This window comes from Tasmannia lanceolata, unplaced genomic scaffold (assembly GCF_043159265.1).
Source record: "Tasmannia lanceolata isolate RefF3 unplaced genomic scaffold, GAP_Taslan_0.1 ptg000011l, whole genome shotgun sequence".
NCBI classification, from domain to species: domain Eukaryota; kingdom Viridiplantae; phylum Streptophyta; class Magnoliopsida; order Canellales; family Winteraceae; genus Tasmannia; species Tasmannia lanceolata.
Window position 1 is genome coordinate 25,766,263 of NW_027518688.1, and position 25,398 is coordinate 25,791,660.

At 38.6% G+C, this 25,398-nt stretch overlaps 2 protein-coding genes across 5 annotated transcripts; both read right to left on the minus strand.

Moving 5' to 3' along the window:
- Positions 1-1,332: 1,332 nt before the first annotated feature.
- LOC143886319 (Remorin family protein) lies at positions 1,333-24,828 on the minus strand. Of its 4 annotated transcripts, none has more exons than XM_077390261.1 (7): positions 24,707-24,828; positions 20,434-20,560; positions 19,698-20,267; positions 18,336-18,828; positions 18,113-18,194; positions 10,279-10,521; positions 1,333-1,624 (listed from the first exon to the last, which is right to left on the minus strand). In XM_077390261.1, exons 1-6 carry the CDS (start codon positions 24,737-24,739, stop codon positions 10,318-10,320), a joined length of 1,509 nt encoding a protein of 502 aa, XP_077246376.1. In that variant the 5' UTR covers positions 24,740-24,828; the 3' UTR covers positions 1,333-1,624; positions 10,279-10,317. The 4 variants fall into 4 exon arrangements, 3 of the variants coding, with proteins under 3 accessions (XP_077246376.1, XP_077246375.1, XP_077246377.1); XR_013253739.1 differs by lacking the exon at positions 1,333-1,624 and adding an exon at positions 15,236-15,408 and having other exon boundaries at positions 10,385-10,521; XM_077390260.1 differs by lacking the exon at positions 1,333-1,624 and having other exon boundaries at positions 10,000-10,521.
- On the minus strand, positions 7,630-8,202 carry LOC143886083 (uncharacterized). The gene has a single exon (XM_077390059.1). The coding sequence runs from the start codon at positions 8,200-8,202 to the stop codon at positions 7,630-7,632; it is 573 nt and encodes a 190-aa protein (XP_077246174.1).
- Positions 24,829-25,398: the final 570 nt, after the last annotated feature.

Sequence of the window (25,398 nt, forward strand, 5' to 3'; positions counted from 1 at the left end):
AAAATTTTGAACTCTGAAAGATATTAAGAATAAGAAAGTTACGAGAAGGGAAAAACCATTTTCTTGGTTCTGCTAAAAATTTGATTTTGATTTTCCATGGAAATTGATAGAGTTTCTAACTCAATATTCATATGGTATAAGCATTTCAATGCTAGAACGACATAATCATGAATCATAGCAACCATTTACAGCTTTTAAAATAGTTCAATCCCTTGTGCCCATTTTGGATTGCAGGAATTTTCGAAAAAAAATTGGAAAAAGAAAAACTTTTCTCAAACTTCTTGGCTTTCCATTATTTGATTTCAAATGAAAAAATTAACCTGAACATACAAACAGGTTATGTAAATTCTTTCAATTTTGGTTTTTCTGAGTATCCACTGCTTAACTCTTCATGTCTTGGGTGTAAAGAATTGGGGAAGTGGCACTAGTATATGTGGTCTCATCACTGACATTTAGATTGGATGAATTTTGAAGACTGTTGATGTTCAAATTCATCTTTTACGAGAAATCAATATCTAACAGACAAAATTCAATCCATTGGACGGTTAAGATTGTCCAATCAGTGTTATTTTGTGTTAGTCATTCATGATGGACCCCACCCCCCCGAATTATGTCTGCATTGAGTTCTTCTCAAGAACTACCCAGAAATCCTACCAAGAAATCGACCCACAAATGGCAGAAATCCCACCCTGAAAAATCTCACCCATAAATCGCCTTAAGGATTTTATCCCCTCTGTTTGCTGCTATGAAAGGTGGAGAATAAGGGTTTCAGGGAAGGGTTTTTTTTATCCCCTCTATTTGTTGTTTTCAAAGCTATATTAGATGAAATTTATTTTATCCCCTCTATTTGCTTCAGTTTTGTTCTTTCATTTTTTTTTCCTGCAAATTTATTTCTTAGATTCAGTAAAGTCTTCGGAGAGATATAATTCCATCTGGCTTTGTTACATGCACACTCACTACATGTATATGAACATATTAGTGATGTTGTAGGCATTTTGGCATGTCTATGTATGAGAAAAGTGTTCCTGCGCAGCTGCGAAGGGAGTTACCTGCGTGTTAGTGGCTTATAAAGCCTCCCATTGGTTTGTATATTGGGTCCACCTTTGCGGGTCCACAAAAGTGACCAATGGGAGGCTTTATAAGCCACTAATGCGCAGGTAACTCCCTGCGCAGGAACACTTTTCTCGTCAATGTATTTGGTAGATTAGATGAAATGCTGATAATTTCCTATCATATGTAGAAAGGAACTATTGACGATAAGAAATCACCAATTCCTTATGAAGTCAATGCAAAAACAATTCTTAATCAGTTTCTGAAATTTCATTCAAAACAATATTATCTAAGGTGTCTTCTTATCTTTGAGGAGATGCAGGCTGCGAGAATAAAGCCTATAGATGCGACAATTGTCAACATGTTATCAGCTTGTGCGCACCTACGGGCATTGGATCAAGGGGCACGTCTACACGAATACATTGATCAGCACAAGATTGCGCTCAATACCATCATGGGCACTGCACGTCTGCACTTGTAGATATGTATGCAAAATGTGGGTGACTTCCTCGAGCGGTCCAAGTCTTTGATGCTATAGAACTCAAAGACGTACTCGCCTGGAACACGATCATTGCTGGCATGGCCATGCAAAGGAGGCACACCAATCTATTGTCAGCCCCAAATCTGATTGGTACTCTTAGTTGCAACAGAAAGATAGACGTAAAACCTTTTATAAGAAGACAAATTTGATTAAAATCCATCTGAACATTAAAATGTGAGGGAACAAACTTCGAATCCGGCTTTGGCAAATTGAAGCTAACCTTAGTGAGTAAACAAAAAATACTCTTTTTTTATTCATTGGCCTACTTGAGCTTTGGCTTCAATTGATTCTTTGAACTAACATAGACCTAAAAAACTTTTTCCCATTATATTAAGATGAAGGATTCATCTCGATCATTTTAGAAAAGGCTTGGCATAGGAATACTGCTTTGGTTTCCTCAATATGTGATTATTAGTTGCACCATATGCTGACAACAACATCACAACTACTACAAGTTTAAGCAAATGCTGAATATAAACTGATTTTTTTCCTAACTCGGTGAGATACTCATTTAAATTTCTTTCCCTTGCTCTCTTCTCGATCTATTTTTCTTGAATCATTTTTTTGCTGAATATTTTTAAGTAACTGGCAAGTTTAAGCAGATTCTTTTCAAGCGTTTTGTGTTTCTAAATTCTTGGTAGTCTTTACGCTCGTACAATAACTTCTACGCACGTATCCGTAGACAAAAGTTGGTATTAAAGTCGATAAAATTATTTCATTATTTCATTTTACTTTTTACTGCTTCTTTGCCGGTTTTGAGCCATTGTTTTGAGACGGCCAGTTACACAAGGTAGTTCTTTGTTGTTGGATAATTTCAATGTAGCTAAGACACTTATTTATGTATGATTAGAAAATGAGATAGTCCTCATTTATCCATGAAAGTTTTGAAGAAATCAGATGCTCCTAAACAATGCGTGTCGTTTGAATTTCGCAATTGAGTTTGACTAAGCAAATATGAAGAATACTTCCTTTTTTCATTTATTTTTGCTGCTTTGTTGTAGTCATTAGAAAAAAAGAAAAAAAATGGAGGAAAAAAAGAAAAGAAAAAAGATGTCTCCTTAGACTGGAGAGTTGAAGAGAACATTGAAGTGAAATAAAATCGAAAAGCCAATGATGTCGAATCAGGCAAACTAAGAATTTAGGAGTGGGCAACAACTTTGGTAGTAGTTTCTATTGCATCTTGTGTTTTTCATTTTTCTAAAGCAGGAAATGAATGTGATAAATGAAAGTAGTAGTTTTGGTAGCTGTTAGATCTGGCATCTTTTGGCCGGGTTGGAAGATTCCAACGGCATATACATGGCTAACAAATTGTAAATGTGACATCAGTTTGAGTACTTGATTGTCTTTTTAATTGGTTGGTATAGTGATAATTTATATTAAACAGGTAGCTACTACCAGTGGGGCTGGTGGTGTTCTTCAATCTGTTTTAGCTGACAAATTGGATGTTTTACATGTAGCCATGGCATCTCTTGTGGCGGTGACTAACACAAGTGTCGGCTGACAAGCATTTATTTGCTTGAAAACTTCCATTCCAGTAAGGAATATTAGAAAAGAAAACTGGTTTTGGACTGCCCTTCCTTTGTTGCTACCCTATAGAAGGAGGCTTTGGAAGGAATGTGCGAAATGTGGGCTGGAGGTCACAGGTGAGGGACTGTATTAAACTTAGTTATTTTCAGAAAAGAACACTTAATTACATGTAACGTGGCTTCTGCTTTCGTGCAATCGTCTGACTCCATGGTAAGAAAATTGGTGTAACACATAATTGCACCCTCATACATAGGGTTGTTCTCAAAGTTCCTGCGACCAATCAGTTTGCGAAAAAAGTTGAATTACATCTACTTGGACGAATGAAGTCTGATGATCTTGAAGAAGCAATTCTTGGAATAGCTTATTGCCTTTTTGTCTACTCCGCTGGAATTTTTACAATGTAGTCACTACTCACTAGGATCTCTTTCCATGGGGTGAATTAGTAAAGCCACAAGGACCACTTGATAGGATGATTTTTCTTAGATGGTCGTTTCTTGTTTCTGTACTTTGACATCCATGCAATGCTCCCGACTTAATAGTATATTTAGGTTGAAAATCAGGCTTGATTATAAAATGTGCCATTAGCTACACGCAAATTTGTAGTTGAACTCTAGCAGAATTCCAGAATATGGCTCCCATGAAACATATGGAACATACACTGATGCAGTTTCTCATATCTCTTTAAAAAAAGAGACACTGATGCGGCTTTTGGTAGTATCAAAATGGCACTGTTCTTTAACTGAGCGTTTTGAATCATTCCCAATATTATGGGAGAAAATATAGAGCTAGAACATAAGTAGAAAATTATCGTTGTCTTTACTGTCACTTATACAAGACTCTCAGGCTGGTCTAGGACATCATAGTGAGCCTGTATGCGCTGAGATGAAGTGTGTGCATCTCTAATTTGTTGGGATGAAGCAGGGGAAAGAACACTGCTTCGACCTGAGTTAGTTCAAGAAACTACATAAAACATTAAGCTTGTTGGTGACAAACTTTTTGTCGCTCAATTCAAACAGAACGACGATGAGATTGTAGCGTAGACAGGGAGATTGAGACTCAGTGACCACCCTCTAAGATACAAGTTGAGTATGCACCATGTGAGACAAACATAGGTCCTCTAGGAGAGGACATCATAGTGGGTGGGGAGGTGGTAAATAAAGACCAATGTCTCAGATATATCGGAAGAAGTGACATCTTAGGCCCTGTTCATTTCAGATTGTGAGAACGCCCACCGATTATTGGCCCAAAATTATGTTTAATTTTGGGCCAATAATCGGTTGGGGCCCTCACCATCGTTTGTCGCGATTTCGAATAAACAGGGCCTCAGAGGGTGGGGAGAAGGTGGTAAACAAAGAGAAGGCAAATTTGTAATCTCCTTTTTTTTTTTGAAATGGCAAGATGAATTCATTAAAAAGGAAGGGGACCGAGGTGGGCCTCAACCAAAATTACAAGAAAATAAAACAACAATAACAAGAAAGACAAATCTGAGGGAGGAAGAAAGTCAAACCACTCCAACTCCAACCTCCTAACCCCACTTCTAGCCAAGGAGTCCGCCTCCCCATTAGCAGATCGCCGAACATGATTGAAAACAATAGATGAACCCGCAATTAAATCATCTATTTCATAAAAAATAAAAGAAAATCTCCAAGGAGGCGACACCAACCCCCTCAACCATTTAATCACATTCAAAGAATCTCCCTCCACAATAGTGATATCCATGCTATCTCTCTCAAGCCTTTTTATGCCATGATAAACCGCCCTCACCTCGGCCTCCGAGGCATCACAAACTCCAAGAGGGCCGGCAAAAGCCCATATAACTTCACCACAAGCATCCCGACACAACCCACCAACTCCGGCCGGGCCCGGGTTCCCAATACTCGACCCATCGAAGTTAATTTTGAACAGTTCAATAGGCGGAGCCTCCCATCTCTGAACAATCGGATGCCGGATCTTCCTACTAAAGCAAACAATCCTCCAACCCTCCCATAAGTCAAAGGCCGATACAAAACGGAAAGCCGGTAAACTTCTCGCCCATGAAATAGTGAGCGCAATAATTTTCATATATATCCAATACGGAGATTTTGCAACCCGTTCAAAGACACGGGAGTTTCTCTCTTTATATATCACCCACCATGTTGCAAGAAGACACAAATTCCACAATACTTTGCCCTTCTTCTTCTATGGCACAAAGGTCCAAAGAAGAATCAACTCTGGAATAGAAAATGGAAAAATCCAACATATGCCAAATCTCAGAAATATCAAACTCCATACCTGACGCGTAAAAGAGCAATGCATGAAGAGATGATCCACAGATTCACCATCTTTCAAGCAGAGGGGGCAATGGTCAACAAGCATCATACCGCACTTCCGGAGGAAGTTAATCGTTTGAATCCGATCACGACATACCGCCCATCCGAAATTTCCATACCTCGGCTGAAATGGAGGATATACTGCAAGGCAACAAGCTGAAATAGAAAGATTTGACAGAGAAAAAACCAGACGATTCCGCAGTCCATACTCTTTTATCCATACCGCTTCTCTTAACGTAGCAACCATATAAAAGCTTAAGAAATTAGGCAACCGACTCTAGCTCCCGATCAAAGAAGTTCCTTCTAAACCTAGGGGACCAAACTAAACTACCCCCTTCTCGAGCAAAGCATTCAGAAACAAAACTCTATTTCTCAGCGGCTGCACGATATAAATTTGGGAATAAACTCATAAGAGGCTCATCAGCACACCACACATCCCTCCAAAATTTTATTCGATCCCCCGAATACACTCTGAATCTAACCCTCAAAAGAAAAGCAAATGACATTTTCAAAATGTCACGCCAAACAGTCAAACCTTGTTTCTTGAAATGGTTTTTAGATTCTCACTTTCTCGGCTTGCACCCATATTTACTCCCAATTACCCTAACCCACAACTGAGAATTTTCCTCCCCGAACCTCCATAACCATTTTCCTAACAAGGCATGATTAAATTCTTTCACTCTCCTAATACCCAAACCACCATTCTTAACAGGTAAGCACACACTCTTCCAACTAACCAAAGAAATACCCTTTTCTCCTTTCATTGCCTCCCCATAAAAATCTACGTTGGATTTGTTCAATACGCGATACAACACTGACCGGGCATTTAAACAAAGACAAAAAATATGTGGGAATATTGGCCAACACCGCCTTAACCAACACAAGCTTTCCCCCTCTAGAAACAAGATTTCTTTTCCATGATTCCAACCTCCTTTCAATTCTCTCTACAACAGAATCCCACAAAGATTTTTTGGGTCTCCCCACCCCCAATGGGAGTCCCAGGTATGAGGAAGGCAATTGATCAAGCTGACAACCAAGAGTCTTAGCCAATTAAAGCGCCTCATCCTGCGGGATGTTTAGGGTATATAATCTAGATTTATGAAAATTGGATCTCTGCCCCGTAATCAACTCATAACATCTAAGGGAAGATTTTAAATTCATCGCTTGGATCATGTTTGGTTCACAAAACAGGAGCGTATCATCAGCAAATTGAAGATGAGACACTTCTACCTGCTGGCTTCCAATCTTAAAACCATTGAATAAGCCCAACCCACTCCCTTTATTCATCAATCTGCTAAGAGTCTCCGCCACGATGACAAAAAGAAAAGGGGATAAGGGGTCACCCTGCCTAAGTCCTCGAGATGACTTAAAAAATCCTTTAGGGGACCCATTAATCAGAATGGAAAACCAAGCCGAACAGACACAACCCCTCATCCATTCTCTCCATTTACTTCCAAACCCCATTCTTCCAAGCAAGTAATCTAAGCAATCCCATTCCACCCTATCATAAGCCTTCTCCATATCCAATTTGCACATAAAACCTCTCATGCCATTTCTAAGATAAAAGTCAATGGCCTCATTCGCAACTAATGAGCAGTCAAGAATCTGCCTATTAGCCACAAAAGCACTTTGGCAATCTGAGATAATGGATGGAAGCACCATCTTTAACCGATCCGCTAGAACCTTTGCCAAAACTTTGTATAAACATCCCACTAAGCTTATTGGACGGTACTCCGAAATTTTAGAGGCACCAGGAACCTTAGGGATAAGGGCAATGAAAGTAGCCCCAGTGCCTTTATCCAATGCCAACCCATGATAGAACTCCTCAAAAAATTTCAGGATATCCCCTTTTACATACGACCAACAGGATTGGAAGAAAGCTAAACAAAAACCATCAGGACCAGGGGCCTTATCCTTACTAATAGAGAAAACCCCTTTTTCAACCTCCTCTTCTTCAAAGGGTCTCTCTAGTGCAACCCTCTGAGCCATACTCAGCCCACTAAACTCCAGATCTTCTGGAAGTGGTCTCATGATACCCTCAGACGAGTACAGGGACGTATAAAAATCCAAGATCACTCTAGTAACCTCATCCTTCCCTGACACTCTGATTCCATTGTCAACCAAAGACTCGATCCTATTTCTCCGTCTTCTGGCACTGGCCATAGCATGAAAATAAGCCGTATTTTTGTCCCCCTCCTTTAATCATCTCACTCTCGACTTCTGCCTCCACGTTATCTCCTCATGAAGCAGCAGTCCTTTATGCTCTTCTTTAACCCTACCCAATTCCTCCCTCGAAATTACGGACCCTAATCCAGATTCTTCCAACACATTTAAATCACCAATTCTATTTTCTAGCCAAACTTTTCTACTCGAATCAGCTTGACCTCTTTCAGCTACCCATTCCTTTAACTTTTTCTTTACATACCTAAGCTTCTGCCCAATAACCACATCCGCTGGACCCTCACACTTATGTGCTACCCACCAAACATCCAATCTTTCCTCCATGAGGGGAATTTGAAGCCACGAAATCTCAAACCTAAAAGGAGGAGGTCCCCAAGACTCCATTCTAGGATCCAAGAGAAGAGGACAATGCTCAGATACCGAGTGAACGAGAGTCTTTTGGAGAACCTCAGGAGCCAAATTCAGCCAACCAGGACAAATAAGAAATCGATCAATCCTACTAAGACTTTCACCTCTGCTCCAAGTAAACCTAGCTCCAGATAATGGAAGGTCAATAATATTATGCTTTGAAATGAAAGATGCAAAAGCAGCCATGTTTTGATTTGCTCTTCGACATCCTAACCTTTCACAAACAAACCTAATTTCATTAAAATCACCCCTATACACCAAGGATAGGACCACCTATCCCTAACTCCGTTGAGCTCTTCCCAAAACAACCTCTTATCCGCCCAAAGAGAAGGACCATACACCCCAGAAAACAAGCACACAGCCGCATCTTCCGCCCTACGAAGGACAATAGAAATTGAAAACCTACCCTTCCATTCCTCGGACCTAACCCAATTAGATTCGTCCCAAGCTATGAAAATGCCCCCCGAAGCACCAATAGCTTCAACAAAAGAGAAACCCCAATGCGAACCAACACCAAGACTTTTTACCATACTCCTATCAATAACCTCCAATTTGTTTTCTTGGATACAGATAAGATCCGGTTTTGACTTTGTAACTAACCCTTTAACTTGAGCCCTCTTTGCCAGAGATCCCAATCCATTAACATTCCAAGATAGTATCTTCATAAGGAAACTAATTTGTAATCTCCTTATATGTATGATTTTCTATTTGTAATCTCCTTTTATGTATGATTTTCTTCTTTTTAATATCTAAAACTTCTCCATTTGTTATCCTCTCATCAGTCACACGTGCAACGGACGTGCACCTTTACTAGTCCAAGATAATTTGACTAATCGAATGGTTAATATCAAAGTCACAACCATTTCAAAAAATATATATCAAAGTCACAATTATCTCCGATATTTTCAAAAAAATACTGTGATTGTTGCCATTTTTTATAAAATTACAAAATCCCAACATTTTCCCATGATTTTGAAAAATTATCGATAAAATCTTTTTTTTTTTTTTTTGATAATTAAGCTGGGGTTAGGCAAGACTCCCACCAGAAAATACAACAAAGAGAAAAGAAAAAAGAAGAATACAATGACGGTAAGGGTGTCAATTTTGGCTCGGGCTCAGAAGCTCGCTCGAGCACGGCTCGGTAAAAGCTCGGCTAGAATCCTTAACGAGCCGAGCCAGAGCTAGGCCAGGCTCGGCTTGTTAAGTATTTAATATATTTAAATATATATTATTTATTTATATATACACTAGAAGGGTTGTCCAAGGAGTGAAAGGAGGAGGCAAAATATGTCACTTCTTTTTTGGAACCCCATTTGTTCCTTGGACCAGCCTCTATGGTGTAAAAAGAGTAGTCAAATTACACCAAATAGGGTTGTCCAGGGAAGATGAGGGGTGTGAATATATCATTGCCCTTAATATAACCTGAGCTCAGTAAGGCCCACGAGCCTGGCCGAGCCGAGCCGGGCCGAGCTTGGTTCGTTTCAGCTCTGCTCGTTTACACCCCTAAATGAGGGCAAGACAAGGGACCTATACTACAGCAGAAAAAGAAGACTCGTATTCTGTGCGATGATATTTTCAACCCCCCCTACAGTACACATGCGCCCCCCCCTTTTGTTGTTCTATTTTTTTTTTTTAATTTTATATTTTTAGGGATTTGCTAGCATCCGTCGCAGGAGGCATTTCACAGATGGGCTGTTGCATGTGAGAGGAGCCACCTAGTGAATGAAGACAAAATCTACTGAAAAGTGAGCCTGTGTGACTCCTCTCACATGCAACAGTCAATCCGCAAAATTCCTTACGCGATGGACGCTAGCAAAGATAGAATATTTTAGGGAATCCACAATCTTTCTTGTTGAGGTTTGTCAAATCAGTACTCGAAGTCCGTATTGGTCCTATGGGATTCCAACACTCGTACCCGTACTGATGCAACATAGGGTTTTAAGGTTTTAGTAATATGGGGCAACGACCGAGATGAAAGAACCATGGAGCAATGGCAAACCTTTAAGGAGAAGATTAAAATACCCACTAAAACACTTTAGTTACAATCTTCAGATAAGAAGACAAAATCTCAGAAGATTTCTGTTGTGGGTGAAAAAAATAATAGCTCATGGATGAATGGAACAAAAACAAGGAGCATTTTCATGACTCATATACAAGGATGTGAATTGATTGACGCACAAAATGACAGAAAAGTAAAACTAGCAGAAAGCTTATAGAGAGGCAGGCATGTAAGTTTTCAAACACAAAAATTATCAGACATACCGGTAAAATGCAAGGGCTACATTTGAAACTGATTGGGTCTCACGAGCACCAATCCCAGCAGGAGAATGAGGACGGGATGCGACCTGTTCTTCGGATATATTCTGCTTGCTCCTCAGTTTTTGCCGCTTGCCGGTTTCTTTTGGCTTCAGCAGCTGCACGTTTTTCTTCAGCTTTATGTCTTGCTGCTGCTAGTTTGTTCATCAGCTTATCATGAGCACGCCCCCTCATTCTTTCTACCTCAACCTAAAAAATGGCATTGTAATTTTGTAAGACATGAGCATGGTATGTGAAACAACCAATTACTCCAAAAGCTTAGAGTTGGTGTTATTTAATCATTTATACTTCAACACTCCTCCTCATGTGGGGCCCCTCTGTTTTCGGGTTGGCCGTACATGTAGATTTTTAATATCAAGGAGTTGTTGGGTTTTGAACCAAGGTTGAAACAACCAATTAGCCGTTAGAGTTGGTTTTATTTAATCATATATGCTTCAACATGGTAAGGTATATATTTATGTTTTCTATATTTCTGTGTAAGGTAAGCAATACGCAAAAACAGATTGATAGCTGTGAAATTCAATAGCCTCCTTTGGGTTGAAACCACAACAGGTAAACAACATTGACTGGTTGATTTGTACTTTCCATATTTTCTTTAAATAAAGATTGAAGAAAACATAGACATCCAACTGTTCAATTTAAACAGTTGGAAATTTGGGCTATTTAAACAAATATTTCAGAACATGCAGATAAATGAGTCAGCAATGCCTTCCCTGTTGCAGCACTTGGTTCTATCCAGATGACGAGGAAAATATTTGGATGAATTAGAGAGGATTGAACATTCAGGATAGATTCACATTTATGATTATGGGCTCCCTCACCTACCTTATCCCTAGCTATGAGCACTGCAATGTTATATTTGAAAAGCTATGGTTGTTTCAACAGGAAATGAAATTGTCAAAGTGCTTCCACAGCCATACAGTTTCATTGAAGAATCCTTTGACTAAGAGTATACAACATTCATGGATGATGATGGTGGGTTCATCTCAAAAGAAATCTGAATATTAATACAGATGGATTGCACAGCCACTCTCATGTCTATGACACCTTAGCATAAAATGAAACAAAACAGTCAAGTATATTCATGATTTCACAACCAGCACCACAAAAATCCTATGGACTGAAAGCCTTTATCTTGCTCATATATCTTATCAATTAGCAGGAAAATCAGGCTCTTCAATTTCAGGATGTCTCTCCATATAAAATATTGTTCGAATTAGAGCTTGCCAGTATACGTTTTCGATCTTTTTGGTTGGGTTTATAATGTGCATATTCGAAACCATTGAAAAGTCATTGACCATGTCACATAAAATTATTTATGTGAAATGTAGTGAGACACAAAATATCACCCATATAACACCCCTTATTCACATCTCATCATGTGACAATTGATGAGACCGTCTTATCGAACTTTCACCCGAGCTCTAGAAGTGCTTCCAAGTTCCAACAGGTCCGACAATTCCTGAACCAATTTCAGGCCTCCCGCTTTGGGTTCAAGCATGTCTGGAGAAGAGACCTCTCTCACCACTATTGATGAGATGATTGATAATGCTAAAGAAAATGGAGGTAATATCTCAGTGCCATCAGGACCACCTCGGTTCTGTTTTGACATATATATATATATTCTGTTGCCCTTTTCAAAAAAAAATATCTCAGTGCCATCACTGAAATGAGTCAAGTGAAATAGCTAATATTCCTTCTGCTCCAATAACTGAACTATAGCCCAAAATACTCAAAATTCAGGTGTCATGATCTATTCATTGAAGATTCAAGTAAGGTCGAGACGATTCCTTGAGTTCTAGAATCACCTAATACTACAAGCAAACAAACGGTTCAGACTATCTTTCCTCCATCTTCTGCACCAGCCACCCTAAGAACTTTTCCTCTATTTTGCAACTATATCTGTAGAAGAATTGATAGGGCCCACTATACAAAAGGATTAAAGTCAGGTTTGTCACTTTGACTTATTATGCATCATAGATAGGACCCAGTAATGGAATTATTCCATGTAATTAATTGGATTCCGGACGTGATTTCGAGCCAAAATGTTTCCGTGATTTTACAAGATTTCGGGAGAAATTTCATATTGAAATGCTCCGGTTTCTGATGCAAGTGCATCTAGCACTATCACAAAGATCAATGGCATACGTTGATCTCTACGTTTGAAGAGTTTAGATTAATTAGGAATTTCTTTTTTTCTAATTTTTCTTTGATTGGATAGAATTCTTTAGTAGAGATTTTAGGGAGTAGAATTTTATTAGGAGTCTTATTTTTAGAAGTTGATTGTAGTTGGTTGTTTAAAGAGGGAGGAAAAGATTGGATTTTCCTATATTTTAGGGGGGGTAAAGTTGAACGAAATTTAGAGATTTTTTAGGGAGTCTTTTTTTATATTTTCGTTCCTGACTTTGAGTTATATTAGGCTTGGCCAATGAAAGCCTAAAAAAATGGATCTATGTAAACGAATTGGAAAGTTTTTTATTAATAAAAAAAAAGTTTATTTGCTGCCTCGGGATCAACCCGTTGCCAGAATCATTGCCGGAAAACAAGCCATCAGCTGCTTGTTGTTGCCTCCCACGTAAGCCACGCTGCATTAGTTTCGCTGATGACCGAAATTTAAAACCTTGATATCCATACAAACAGTTTTCCCTCACCATTTTCTTCTTCCCGAAAGAAGGAAACCATTGAGATCTGATCCAAGGGTTTTGGTTTTGATCTACATCAGAAACTGCTTAGGTACCATGTTATAAATCTAGGGATTAAATATAAAGTAGTGGAACCAGAAACAGAAAGGAGGAGAAGAGGAATGAAAGATGGGAGGAAGAAGAAAAGGAAAAAAACAAAGGGACAGAGGATTGTTTGTGTGGGTGTTACTTCAATGGCACAAATTTCTTTATTTATAAGGAATGCCATTAGTGAGAGGGCCCTATATGCATAGTAAGAGACTTAAAGAGAGTTCAACCTGATTCAAAACAATTCGCATGGTGGGACCTACCAATTCTTCTACAATCTCCAATAGATTTATTCCAATATAAGAAATTTTATATGGATCATCAATCCTTCCCAGTCAAGAGGGCAAGATATAGGAAATAGATTACTATAGAAAAATGAGATTATTGAAAATAGGAGAAAGGCATGGATGAATAAATGTTGCATTTCATCAGAAACATACTTGGGAGCTCATTCACCTAATGAAAGGAAAAGATTCATTAATCCACAAAACGATGAGAAAAAGTTGAATATCATGTAAATGATGAAAGAACTATAAGAGAATACCAAAAGGATAGATTTAGTAGGCTACAGAGGATAACAAATGGAGCTCTACCGAGGAAGAATGGTTGCATAGGTATGCACCACATGACCTTGCAGTTTTTTCATTAGCAAGTTGTAAGCAATGGTTGCTTGATTGAATGGGCATAAAACCTATATTAGAAGCTCAATGAAAGTATGTACGTTGAGCAGCTTCCGTCTACAAAGATTCATATCATCCTAATTATGCTTGCAGCTTAAGGAAAGACAATATATGTCTTAAAGCAGGCGCTGTAACTTTATGGAAAATATGCTCTTTGGATTACCTCCCTAAATTATAAACACAGGTTTTATATTCATTAGTTATTATTTTTCTGTTTATTTGATAGGGCCCATCGTTGGATGACCCTAATAACTTACTCATAAATCTGTTTAAGTGGGATATTATAAATATGATAGAATCATCGGGTTGAAGTCTAACTCTCATGAATTCTCCTCTCTTCATCTTCCTCCTTTGTTCCCTTCCTTCTCTTCCACTTTCAATGTGTATGTAGATGAAGATGCTCAACATTAATATGGAATCAAAGCAATGATATTATTGATTCTAAGAAAAAGACTAAAGATCTTTTAGCTTCTTCTTTGGCCTCCATCTTGATTGGGGATCACATTAGGGGTGAAACTCAACAGGTGTGTGCTCAAGGGAAGAGAGGGAGGGGCAGCGGCTCCGAGGAAAACCCAAAAAAGGGTTTTGAGCTTTTTCTTTTTCTTTCTTTGTGTGTGTGTGTGTGTGTGTGTGTGTGTGTGTGTGTGTGTGTGTGTTTCTTCACTACTTTGGCCGTCCCTAGGCCCTAGAAATCTTTCCTAGAGCTCTGATACCATGTTTGAGGTTTTATTGCTTCCACGGGAGAGAGAGAGAGAGAGACTTCTCCCCCTCATAATATATTATATATATGAGTGTCACTAGGTTATACATGAAAGGACAAGAATACCCCGAGTCAGGCATGCAATTACACTGCCCTTCTAACAAGCACCTTGCAAATGATCATCATTGCTGAATATTAATTTTAGGTTCTTCTCACCCTATTATAGACCAAAAAACTGTTGGGAAAAGTGACATATTTAGGTGATGTTGTTGGACCCAGAAAACATATTCCGAACACGTTCCCCCAATTTTTTTTTAATAATATCAAGAAAACTAAGGTAGTACTGATTCTCAGCTCCATACTATTCAACGACCATGATTTAATTTAAGCATCTTCTTCAACCAACTAAGAGAATTTGGATGCATTACAAATATTTTGCCTCAACAAGTTACTTAAGTTTCTCTTTGACAATAAGAAAAACTTTCACAGATTTGGCCCCATCAACATAGTTACTACTGTTAAGTTTAATGGAAGGGACCTGAATATTGACGTAGCTTGAGGGAATTAACATCCCAGATCTAAGGTCACTTTTATTCTTCATCTACACCTCACTTAGACACACCAACAAACATATGGAAGGCATCTTCAACAACAATTGCAAAAGACACAACCAATAACGATAACAAGCATCCACACGAAGAGCACAACAAACGAATCATCACATAACACCACAAAGAAGTGTCCACACACAACAACATAGGCTTAGCATCCTATGGACAAAATAAAGAAAATACCTTATGTTGAAACAAGAGTTGCGATCACAAAAATGATGATTTGCGATTGGATAAATATTTTGCGATCGCAGAACGCCGCCACAAGCAACATCTTCACCATAGCCCTAAGACGTACACGAACAAAAATGATGAACGACCCACATGATACTCCCAACTACAATCCCTATTTTGGTCTGCACCAAAATAAAAAAGGAGAAAAAAAGGTGTATAGGGAAGATATAGAGAAGAAGAAAATGGATTAAACCTTTTGTATGCTTCGATACCATATTAGAGGTTGGGTATTACGGCAATATATAAGAAAGAAGAAAGGAGGAGGAGGAAAGAATCAGGCGAAGAGAGTCAGCCCATACACTACAAATATACTCCAACAAAAGTATTTGTTTCAAGTTGGCTTTGTATATCATTTATCACCAGTTTGAAGGGGGTGTTGAAAAATTCGAGTTTGATGGGCCCACTATGCGTACAACATGTTTTATATTCATGATAGTTATATATGATCGAATCATGGAGTCAGTCTGACCCACGAGATTTCTCTTCTTCCTCTTCTCCTTTCTTCCTTTCTTCTTGCTCTTTATTTTTCTACTGTTTTTCCACTTAAGAATCTCATTTATGGATATAGATGCTCAACATTAAGAACATGTGGGGTAATGATAATGGTTATATGGAAAATGGTATATTTGAGCCAAATTAAACAAATCCAACGGTACCGAGAAACTTCATCAGTCAATATAGCCATTGGAACTAGAAATGACAAAGGCAATAGTAGTTATACAAATCAGATTGAAGAAACAACAAGCTAATGATGATATCTTAGTTACTAGAAGTGACAAGAAGCAGAAGCATCAAGATGTAAAAAAACTGCGTAGTCTATCAGCCAAAGCATATTGGAATTGAATGGCTCCAACAAAAGTTGGAGCAGCTCCATAAGTAGATTTATGCAACAGAGAGAGGAGGGGGGGGGGGGGGGGGGGGGGTTGTCTTCCTCTCATAACTTTTGCAAGGCATTTTTGTCTTCTACAAAAACCACATAGTAGCGCTTGCATCTCATGGAGGGTGCTAGAAGAAAAGAGTTAAAGAAAACAAGAAGGAAGGTAGAGGCTGTCCAGCCCTGGCGTCCTCCTGCAGTGTCCTGCTAGCACTTCTCTTTTGCTTATGTTTAATTATGTTATCATTACATATTAACAGATCAGTTTCTCTTTCCTTCCTCAGACATTTAGATTTTATTAAGGCCTCACGTAACCATTGCAAGGATTTAAATGTACTTTCGAAATTTTTTTATCACATGACAACGCAAAATTTGAGAAAGGGAGCTGATATTTACGCCCCTCTTAATTCTGCGGACACCGGCTTTCACACTCTCAAACCGGCTAAAATTGGTTGCAAGTTACAATGAAAGAATTGTTCCAAACATGACCAAAATGCCCTTTCAACTGAACCCCCTCCTATCTCTCTCACGCTTCCAAATCCCGCAACCCTCAACTTCTCCTCTGCATCACGTCTCTCGCTGCAAAGCTTCAAGGTCTCTCTCTACAAAGAAATAAAATTTCAGAATCTCTCAGTCCCCTATGTGATGTCTCCTGGAATCCTTCAAAGCACTTTCGATTATCCTCTCTCACACTCTCCTCTCTATCAATCAACCCAAAGCTCCCTCTACCTTGATCAACGACTTCACAAAATTCTGTCACCCAAGGGTCCTCCCCATGGCCATCAACGCCATAAAATCCCTCCAAAACCACATAATTCGTGCACACATTACTGGGAACTCATCAAATTACTGGGAACTCATCAAATGTTGCATCCAAATAGAGCAATTGAACAAGGGAAACTCATCCATCAACACCTTTTCTCACATGGGTTCAAACCAAAATCCTTTATAATCAACAATCTCATGAACATGTACATGAAGTTAGGTCTAAAAGAGGAAGCACGCCAACTGTTTGAAAAAAATGTCTGAATCGTAATGTCGTTTCTCGGACCACAATGATTTCAACTTATACTAATCCTACTGTGGAGAAGGATGGATTGAGGACCATTCAATAGATCCGTTGCAGTATAATTGTGAGATGCGGAGATTTAATCGTTTAGAGTTTGATCACAGGAAATTTGCTAAGAACAGTAATGATGTTGGAGCTCTTGATCTCTTTAAGCATATGAGGGGTGGTTTTTGAGCAAATAAGGTACACTAACGAGTGTTTTAAGAGCTTGTACAGGTGTAGTGCTTTTGGAATTTGGCAGACAATTACATGCTCAAGTGATGAAATTTGGGAGAGAATTTAATGCTTGACAATGCACTTTTGGATAGATATTGCAAATGTGAGGTTGTGGAGGAGGCGAATTTGGCATTTGAGCAGATTCCGGAGAGAGGAGCAGCGGTTTATAGATTTAGTCATTCAGATGGTGCGAGAGAGAGAGAGAGAGAGAGCAACAGGGGTTTCATTGAAAGGGTATTCTTGTCATTTTAAAAGTACCCTTTTTGTTGTAACTTGCAACCGATTAATGCCGGTCAGGGGGTTTAAATGCGGGTGTCCACAGAATGAAAAGGGCGTAAATATCAGCTCCCTTTGAGAAAACAGCATACAACATTCCAAAGATACAAATTCGAACATATATGCAGAAGTCATCCTACTTACAAAAGATTTTCAGACATGAAGTATGCACAAGAAAAAATAGGGCATTAGATAGAACAACAGACAGAATATTTATGAGTTTACTTATAGTTTAATCATTCTTCAATGAAAATACGGAAGGATAAAAGGTCTTTTGGAGCTATAAAGAAGAAAGCATGACACAAGCTCATACACAAGTCCAAAGGAGCCACATATAACCACCATGATAATCCAGATTCATAGTTGGTAGGGGTTAAAAAATAGGCAATACCTCAATTTTCCTCATTTCAGCTTCTGTCTTTGCTTTTTGATGGTTTTCCCATGCTTGTATTTTTATCTCTTCACGTTTAAACCTGAAATTTCGAAGGAATTTCACATTTACATCTACATGACAGAGGAGTGGTAATTACAGAAAAGTCAAGCATATGGCAACAATCACGATGAAAAGTCCTATAATAAAGCAAAATCAAATCAATGGCTCGTAGAGAAATAACCTTGCCATATACTTGGCTTTCTCTGCCTCCTCCCAAGCTGATGCACGGGTCTCAATGACAGTTTTAGTTGGCTGGTTCATGGCTACAGTCTTAAGTGAAGTTGACGCATCCTTGTCTTCCTCTTCCTTGCTTGCCCAGGCAGCAATATTCATCTTACCAAGCTGTGCTCCAAGAACCATAATTTCTCTCCTAGTTTTCAATTGTAGTTCTTTTTCAGACAACTCTTTGTTAGGATCCACTTGGCAATTAGCTGACTCAACAGGAGATGAAGTTGGTGCAACTCTTCCTGGAGTTGACGGCCTAGAAGAACTGGGGCTACGCATCGGCGTTGTTGCTCTCACGGGCGTTCCAGTCCTAGAAGGCTCTTGGCTAGCAACAGGAGTCATTTCTGTACCCATATCTCTCATGGACACCGACCTAACTGTTGGTGGAGGTGGAATAAATGTTGTAGAACTTTGGACATATCCAGATGAATCATGGCGATTGAGGCTAACTGCACAAATTTAACCGTAAAATAAAAAATTCAATTTCAAAAGTTTCAAATGTGGTCCATAGGCCCACATAATTCCTATGATTTTCTTCTGAAAATTCCATTTCTAATTTCCCACATCTTTCAAAACAGAATGACATGGAGCTTCCAAATTTATTTCAAAATATAACCTCATCCTATTCGCAAGAGATCCATGATGTCAACATATAGTCATTTTCAGTGTTTTGTTTTATTTCCTAAGCGCAACATATGTATCAATCATTCATAGAAAATGATCCAAATTCCCAAGGAAATTTTATTTCTTAGAAATTTTCCATAAGATAAGATATTTACATATGCAAAATGGAACTGAAATGGAAATTTGATGGATTACTATGAAGCACAACATCAGCAATTCAATGAATTACAACACAAAGCATAGGTACAGCCAGATGATGCATCAAGAGATGGACACACTGTTTGAAAGAAAAGAGATAGGAAAGTTGATGCTTAAACAGCCCTATAACAATACTGTGATATCAAAAGATATACTACAATATTTAGTGCACAAACACAGAATGCAATCAAAGATCCAAATAAATAGAAATATGAATAGCACAAAAATGAAAAATAAAGCATAGTACAGGTCAAATTAAAGCTTTGTCCTGATTGCAGTGTCATCTGTCATGTCCAACTCCAACATGCATGTTAAGAGTGAATTTTTGCAAAAACATAAATAAATAAACAAAGTTCCATGTGATAGTGCAGCAACCATGTACATGTTCATTCTAAATAAAACTCTTTCAGTAGAAATAAAGTTGTTTGCAAATCAAGAATCATACAATTAAGCAATCATATTTCTACTAGATAAATAAGAGGCATTGAACTCTTACTTGCAGAATCTGCAGGCTTAGTATATGACTCTGCAACTTGATACGGTTCCGGTACCCAATTAACATACTTCTGTACTCCAACTTCTCTTTTGGCCTGGCTTGGATCAATCCTTTTAGTATCTGCTTCTTCTGCGACTATTCTTGGATCTGGAACTTCGAAAACCATCTTTGATGCAGATTGACGGTTTCCATAACTAAGTATGCCCGTCTTCCGAGATGCAATTGCTTGTCCAACCTGGATTACAGACTGTCCAGTCTTAGGCCGGTTTGATGTAGGGCTTGCAATCCACTTCTCCGCATCATCCCATTTAGAAGGCGCAGGTTTGGAAAATGGCATGATAGGCAATCTATGGGAAACTCGTTCTGCCTTCTGAAACTCAAAAGCAGACGACAAGCTCACACTTTCATGCCCACTATCGTAATCCATAGAACCATCCTCTAGAATTCTGGAATTAGTTAACGTGTGCGCTTTCAATCTACGGTCACTCGTCATCCCGCAAGCTAATGTATCCACTGTCATCGAAGTCGAGCATTCAGCCACATCTTTGCAGTTCTCTAAACTGCTAATACCTACGCAAATTTCGTTGCAATTCCATCAACCAACAGAGAAAGAAAAACATCAAACATTACAACCAAACTTTAACCTAAGATTTACACACTGAGTCTAAAATCCAACAAAAAAAGAAAAAGAATAGAAACCTAAAATTACAAAAAAGTGCAAGACATTAAAGTTTACCTCTTTCTTCGATCTCGTTAACTTCAGATCGCAATGAGGACTCTGGTTCGAGCTCTTCCTTTTCTTTTCTCTTATTCTCCACTCCTAAAAGCATACTCCTCAGCTTAGCAGGAGAAAATCCTCCTCCCTAACCAAAAATAATAACCAGTTCCACTAAATTAAAACAGCTCTTTCAACAAATTCCCACTCCCCTAGATTTAGGCTTGATTTCACGAAAATCAAATATATAGATAAGCTTATCCACAAATCAGCCCCATAGGATCATAGGATCAGCCCACAAAAAATGTGGGCCCCCATAAAAAATCAGCCCCATAGGATCATCCTAACCCATCCAAATGTGGAGGGGAAAATGGGGAAAAATTGACAAACACAGTTTGTCCACAAATCTGCCCATTTTTCCCGCCACTGTTGGATGGGTTAGGATGATCCTATGAGGCTGATTTTTTGTGGACACCCTATCTAGGTAAGGGCCTTTCAAATGAATGGTTTGGATCACCCAAAAAATGTGGGCCCCCACTGTTTTAACCCGACCGAGTAGATAAGCTTATCTACTCGACCGAGTACGCTCACCTTTCCCATATATATGAGGAAAATGAATGTGAGCTTGAAGCTCATATAGCTTATATGAGCTTGAGGGCCCAAACACATGGGTCTCACATTTTTTGTGGTGATCCAAACCATTCATTTGCAAGGCCCCATCATAGATAGGGTGTGTACCAAAAAACAGCTCCATTGGATCATCCTAACCCCTCCAAAAGCGGAGGGCAAAAATGGGCAGATTTATGGCAAACGGTGTCTGTCCATTCTGCCCTCCACTTTTGGATGGGTTAGGATGATCCTATGGAGCCGATTTTTTGTACACACCCTATCTATGTAAGGGCCTTTCAAATGAATGCTTTGGATCATCCTAACAATGATATATACTAGTAAAAAACCCCGTGCGACGCACAGGCCGACCAAGAACTGTTCGGACCACGTCGTAGGTTTATCCAAACCGTCGATGTGATGGAACACAACATAAATAGGTTGTGCCTCAAAATCATTTCCATAGGCTGATCCTAGCCCTCCATTCTATAGAGGTTTCCATAATTCCTCTTAAATCGGATGGTTAAGATCACCCTATAGATTCTTTATTAAAAAACCATAAAGGAGGGGGGTAAGATTGAAATTATGTGGCTTTAATGGGTGCCTTTGTTAGAAAGCATAAAGGAGGGGGTAGGATTGAAAATATGTGGGTTGAATGGGTGCATTTGTTAAAAAAAGTCAAAAAAAGTGATGTGTAATTCTCATAGAATTTTCAAAATATTAAAAATATTCTCTTCTTTTCTCTTCTGCTATATAGTATATATATATATATAGGAAACTGTTGGTGAGCTAGCTTGCCCAATCACATGGGGGCCCACTTTGTTAGGATGATCCAAACCATTCATTTGAAAGTCCGTTACATAGATGGGGGGTGTACCAAAAATCAGTCTGTCCATTTTTGTCCTCCACAAATGGAGGGATTAGGATGATCCTATGGAGCTGATTTTTGGCACACACCCTATCTATGATAAGGCCTTGCAAATGAATGGTTTGGATCACTCCCCAAAATGTGGGACCCATGTGATTGGGCAAGCTAGCTCACCAACAGTTTCCTCATATATATATATATATATATATATATATATATATATATATATAGAGAGAGAGAGAGAGAGGAAAATGATTGTGAGCTTGAAGCTCATATAGCTTATATGAGCTTGAAGCTCATATAGCTTATATGAGCTTGAGGGCCCAAACACATGGGTCCCACATTTTTTGTGGTGATCCAAACCATTCATTTGCAAGGCCCCATCATAGATAGGGTGTGTACCAAAAAACAGCTCCATTGGATCATCCTAACCCCTCCAAAAGCGGAGGGCAAAAATGGGCAGATTTGTGGCAAACGGTGTCTGTCCATTCTGCCCTCCACTTTTGGATGGGTTAGGATGATCCTATGGAGCCGATTTTTTGTACACACCCTATCTATGTAAGGGCCTTTCAAATGAATGCTTTGGATCATCCTAACAATGATATATATATATATATATATATATATATATATATATATATATATATATATATAGAGAGAGAGAGAGAGAGAGAGAATAGAGTTCCTAAGGTGTCACCTCATATAGCTTATATGAGGTGGCGCTTAAAAACATAAGGGGCCCACTTTGTTTGGATGATCCAAAGCATTCATTTGATAGGCCCTCGCATAAATAGGGTGTGCCCAAAAAATCATTTTCATAGGATCCTCCTAACCCTTCCATTTGTGGAGGTTGAAATGGATGGGTATAAACCTCCATAAATCTGCCCATTTTTAACCTCCATAAATGGAAGGGTTAGGATGATCCTATGGACCTAATTTTTTGTAGGCACCATATCCATCTAAGGGCCTTTCAAATGAGTGGTTTGGATCACCCCAAAAATGTGGGCCCCTTATGTTTTGTGAGCGGCACCTCATATAAGCTATATGAGGTGACACCTTAGGAACTCTATTCTCATATATATATATATGAGAAAACGGTTCCTACACATATGTGTAGATAAGTTATCTACACACTAGCTTAAAATACAGTGGGGGGCACATTATTTGGGTGATCCAAACCATTCATTTTTAAGGCCCTCACATAGATAGGGTGTCCATAAAAAATCAGATTCATAGGATCATCCTAACCATTCGAACTGTGGAGGCAAAAAATGGACTAATTTGTGAAGGTTTAAAGACATCCATTTTACCTCCACAAATCGTAGGGTTGGGATGATCATATGGATCTGATTTTTTGTAGACACCCTATCTATGTGAGGGCCTTTAAAATGGATGGCTTGGATCACCCAAACAATGTGGGCCCCCACTGTATTTAAAGCTAGTGTGTAGAGAACTCTCTACACATATGTGTAGAGAACTCTCTACACATATGTGTAGGAACCGTTTTCTTTATATATATATATATATATACAGAGAGGAAAATGATTGTGAGCTTGAAGCTCATATAGCTTATATGAGCTTGAGGGCCCAAACACATGGGTCCCACATTTTTTGTGGTGATCCAAACCATTCATTTGCAAGGCCCCATCATAGATAGGGTGTGTACCAAAAGTCAGCTCCATTGGATCATCCTAACCCCTCCAAAAGCGGAGGGCAAAAACGGGCAAAGTTGTGGCAAACGGTGTCTGTCCATTTTGCCCTCCACTTTTGGATGAGTTAGGATGATCCTATGGAGCTGATTTTTTGTACACACCCTATCTATGTAAGGGCCTTTCAAATGAATGCTTTGGATCATCCTAACAATGTGGGCCCACATGTGTTTGGGCCCTCAACCTCATATAAGCTATATGAGCTTCAAGCTCACAATCATTTTCCTCATATATATATATATATATATATATATATATATATATATATATATATATATATATATATATATATATATATATATAAGAACACTGACAAACCTATAGATTTCAGGCTTGATTTCAAGAAAATAAAACTAAATATCAAAGAACACAAACAAACCTATAGATTCGGGACTTGATTTCACGGAAATCAAACTTAAAGCATTAAAAAAATACAGACAAACCTATAGATTTTAGGCCTCATTTCACAAAAATCAAACTTAAAGCATTAAAAAAACACAGATAAACCTATAGATTTTAGGCTTGATTTAACGAAAATAAAACTAAAAACACAAAAAAAAAAAAAAAAACAGACAAACCTATAGATTTTATGATCGATTTCACGAAAATCAAACTAAAAACATAAGAAAAACACAGACAAACCCATAGATTTTAGGCTCGATTTCACGAAAATCAAACTAAAAACATAAAAATAAAACACAGACAAACCTATAGATTTTAGGCTCGATTTCACGAAAATCAAACTAAAAACATAAAAAACACAGACAAACCTATAGATTTTAGGCTTGATTCCACGCAAATCAAAAAAAAACAGAGACAAACCTATTCGAGCAATTCTCATCAGATCTCACAACAGAAAACCACTCTCAACCTCATTCCTCAGCTCAAAATTTCATAAAAAAGGGAATCAAAACAGAAAAACGTCAATTCTACGAGCTTTGCGTAGAAATCAAGAGACGAGGAAGCGATGTTGATAGATCGAAGGTTGAGCTGAAGAGAAATGGAGTGAAATCACAGAGATCCTTTTTTTGTATCTTGAAAACGTTGGAGGAAGAGAAAGCGAAAAACAAAAACCAAAAAAAAGAGTGGAAAGAGGTTAAAGCAAAAGTACCTGAGAAGGTTTTTCTATCCTTTCGTAATCCATCTGGTCTCTCTTCCTTTCCCTTCTTCACAACAAATTGCAACATCGAAAGCTAACTCATTCTCATGGCTTTTAAAAGAACAAAACATCTGAGAAAGAGAGAGCTCTTTCACTATTAACTGTTTCGGGAAAATGCGCTTTTAATTAGCTTAAATTACGGTCATGCCACTCCAGTCTTTGTTTTTCTCAACTTCCCCCGCACTTCACTGTGATGTGTACAGTGGGGGGCCACCTCCCAATTGAAGGGTGATCCCAACCGTTTCAGCATGGTCTGAAAACGGGAATGGTGTAAAGTTAGTAATGTTCGAAGGATTCTAAATATAGTCCCGTGCCCCATTATTAGGGATGAGATTTTGTCTTCATTCATAAGGTGGCTGCTCTCACATGCAACAGACCATCCGCAAAATGCCTTTTGCAATGGACGCTAGCAAATCCCTATTTGTAAATAGTAATTTTAAGTAGGGGTGCAACTTAAAACCCGACCTGAAAATAGCATGGGTCGGGTTTAGAAATCATGGGTCTTGGGTAGTGTCGGGTTTAAAGAAAAAAAACCCGAAACCCGACCCGACTTAGTAGGTGTACTATGACATTGTTAATTATCTCTTGAATAGCATAGCAAATTATTTTTCAATATATTGATATAATTGTTTTCATTGAGGTGA

Coding starts and splice junctions, on each gene's coding strand:
- LOC143886083 (XM_077390059.1), bottom strand. CDS start 8,202: ATGGCTGCTTTTGCATCTTTCATTTCAAAGCATAATATTATTGACCTT.
- LOC143886319 (XM_077390261.1), bottom strand. CDS start 24,739: ATGGATTACGAAAGGATAGAAAAACCTTCTCAG. Junction 20,268..20,433: donor TAACGAGATCGAAGAAAGAG/GTAAACTTTAAT, acceptor AAATTTGCGTAG/GTATTAGCAGTTTAGAGAAC. Junction 18,829..19,697: donor TAAGCCTGCAGATTCTGCAA/GTAAGAGTTCAA, acceptor AAATTTGTGCAG/TTAGCCTCAATCGCCATGAT.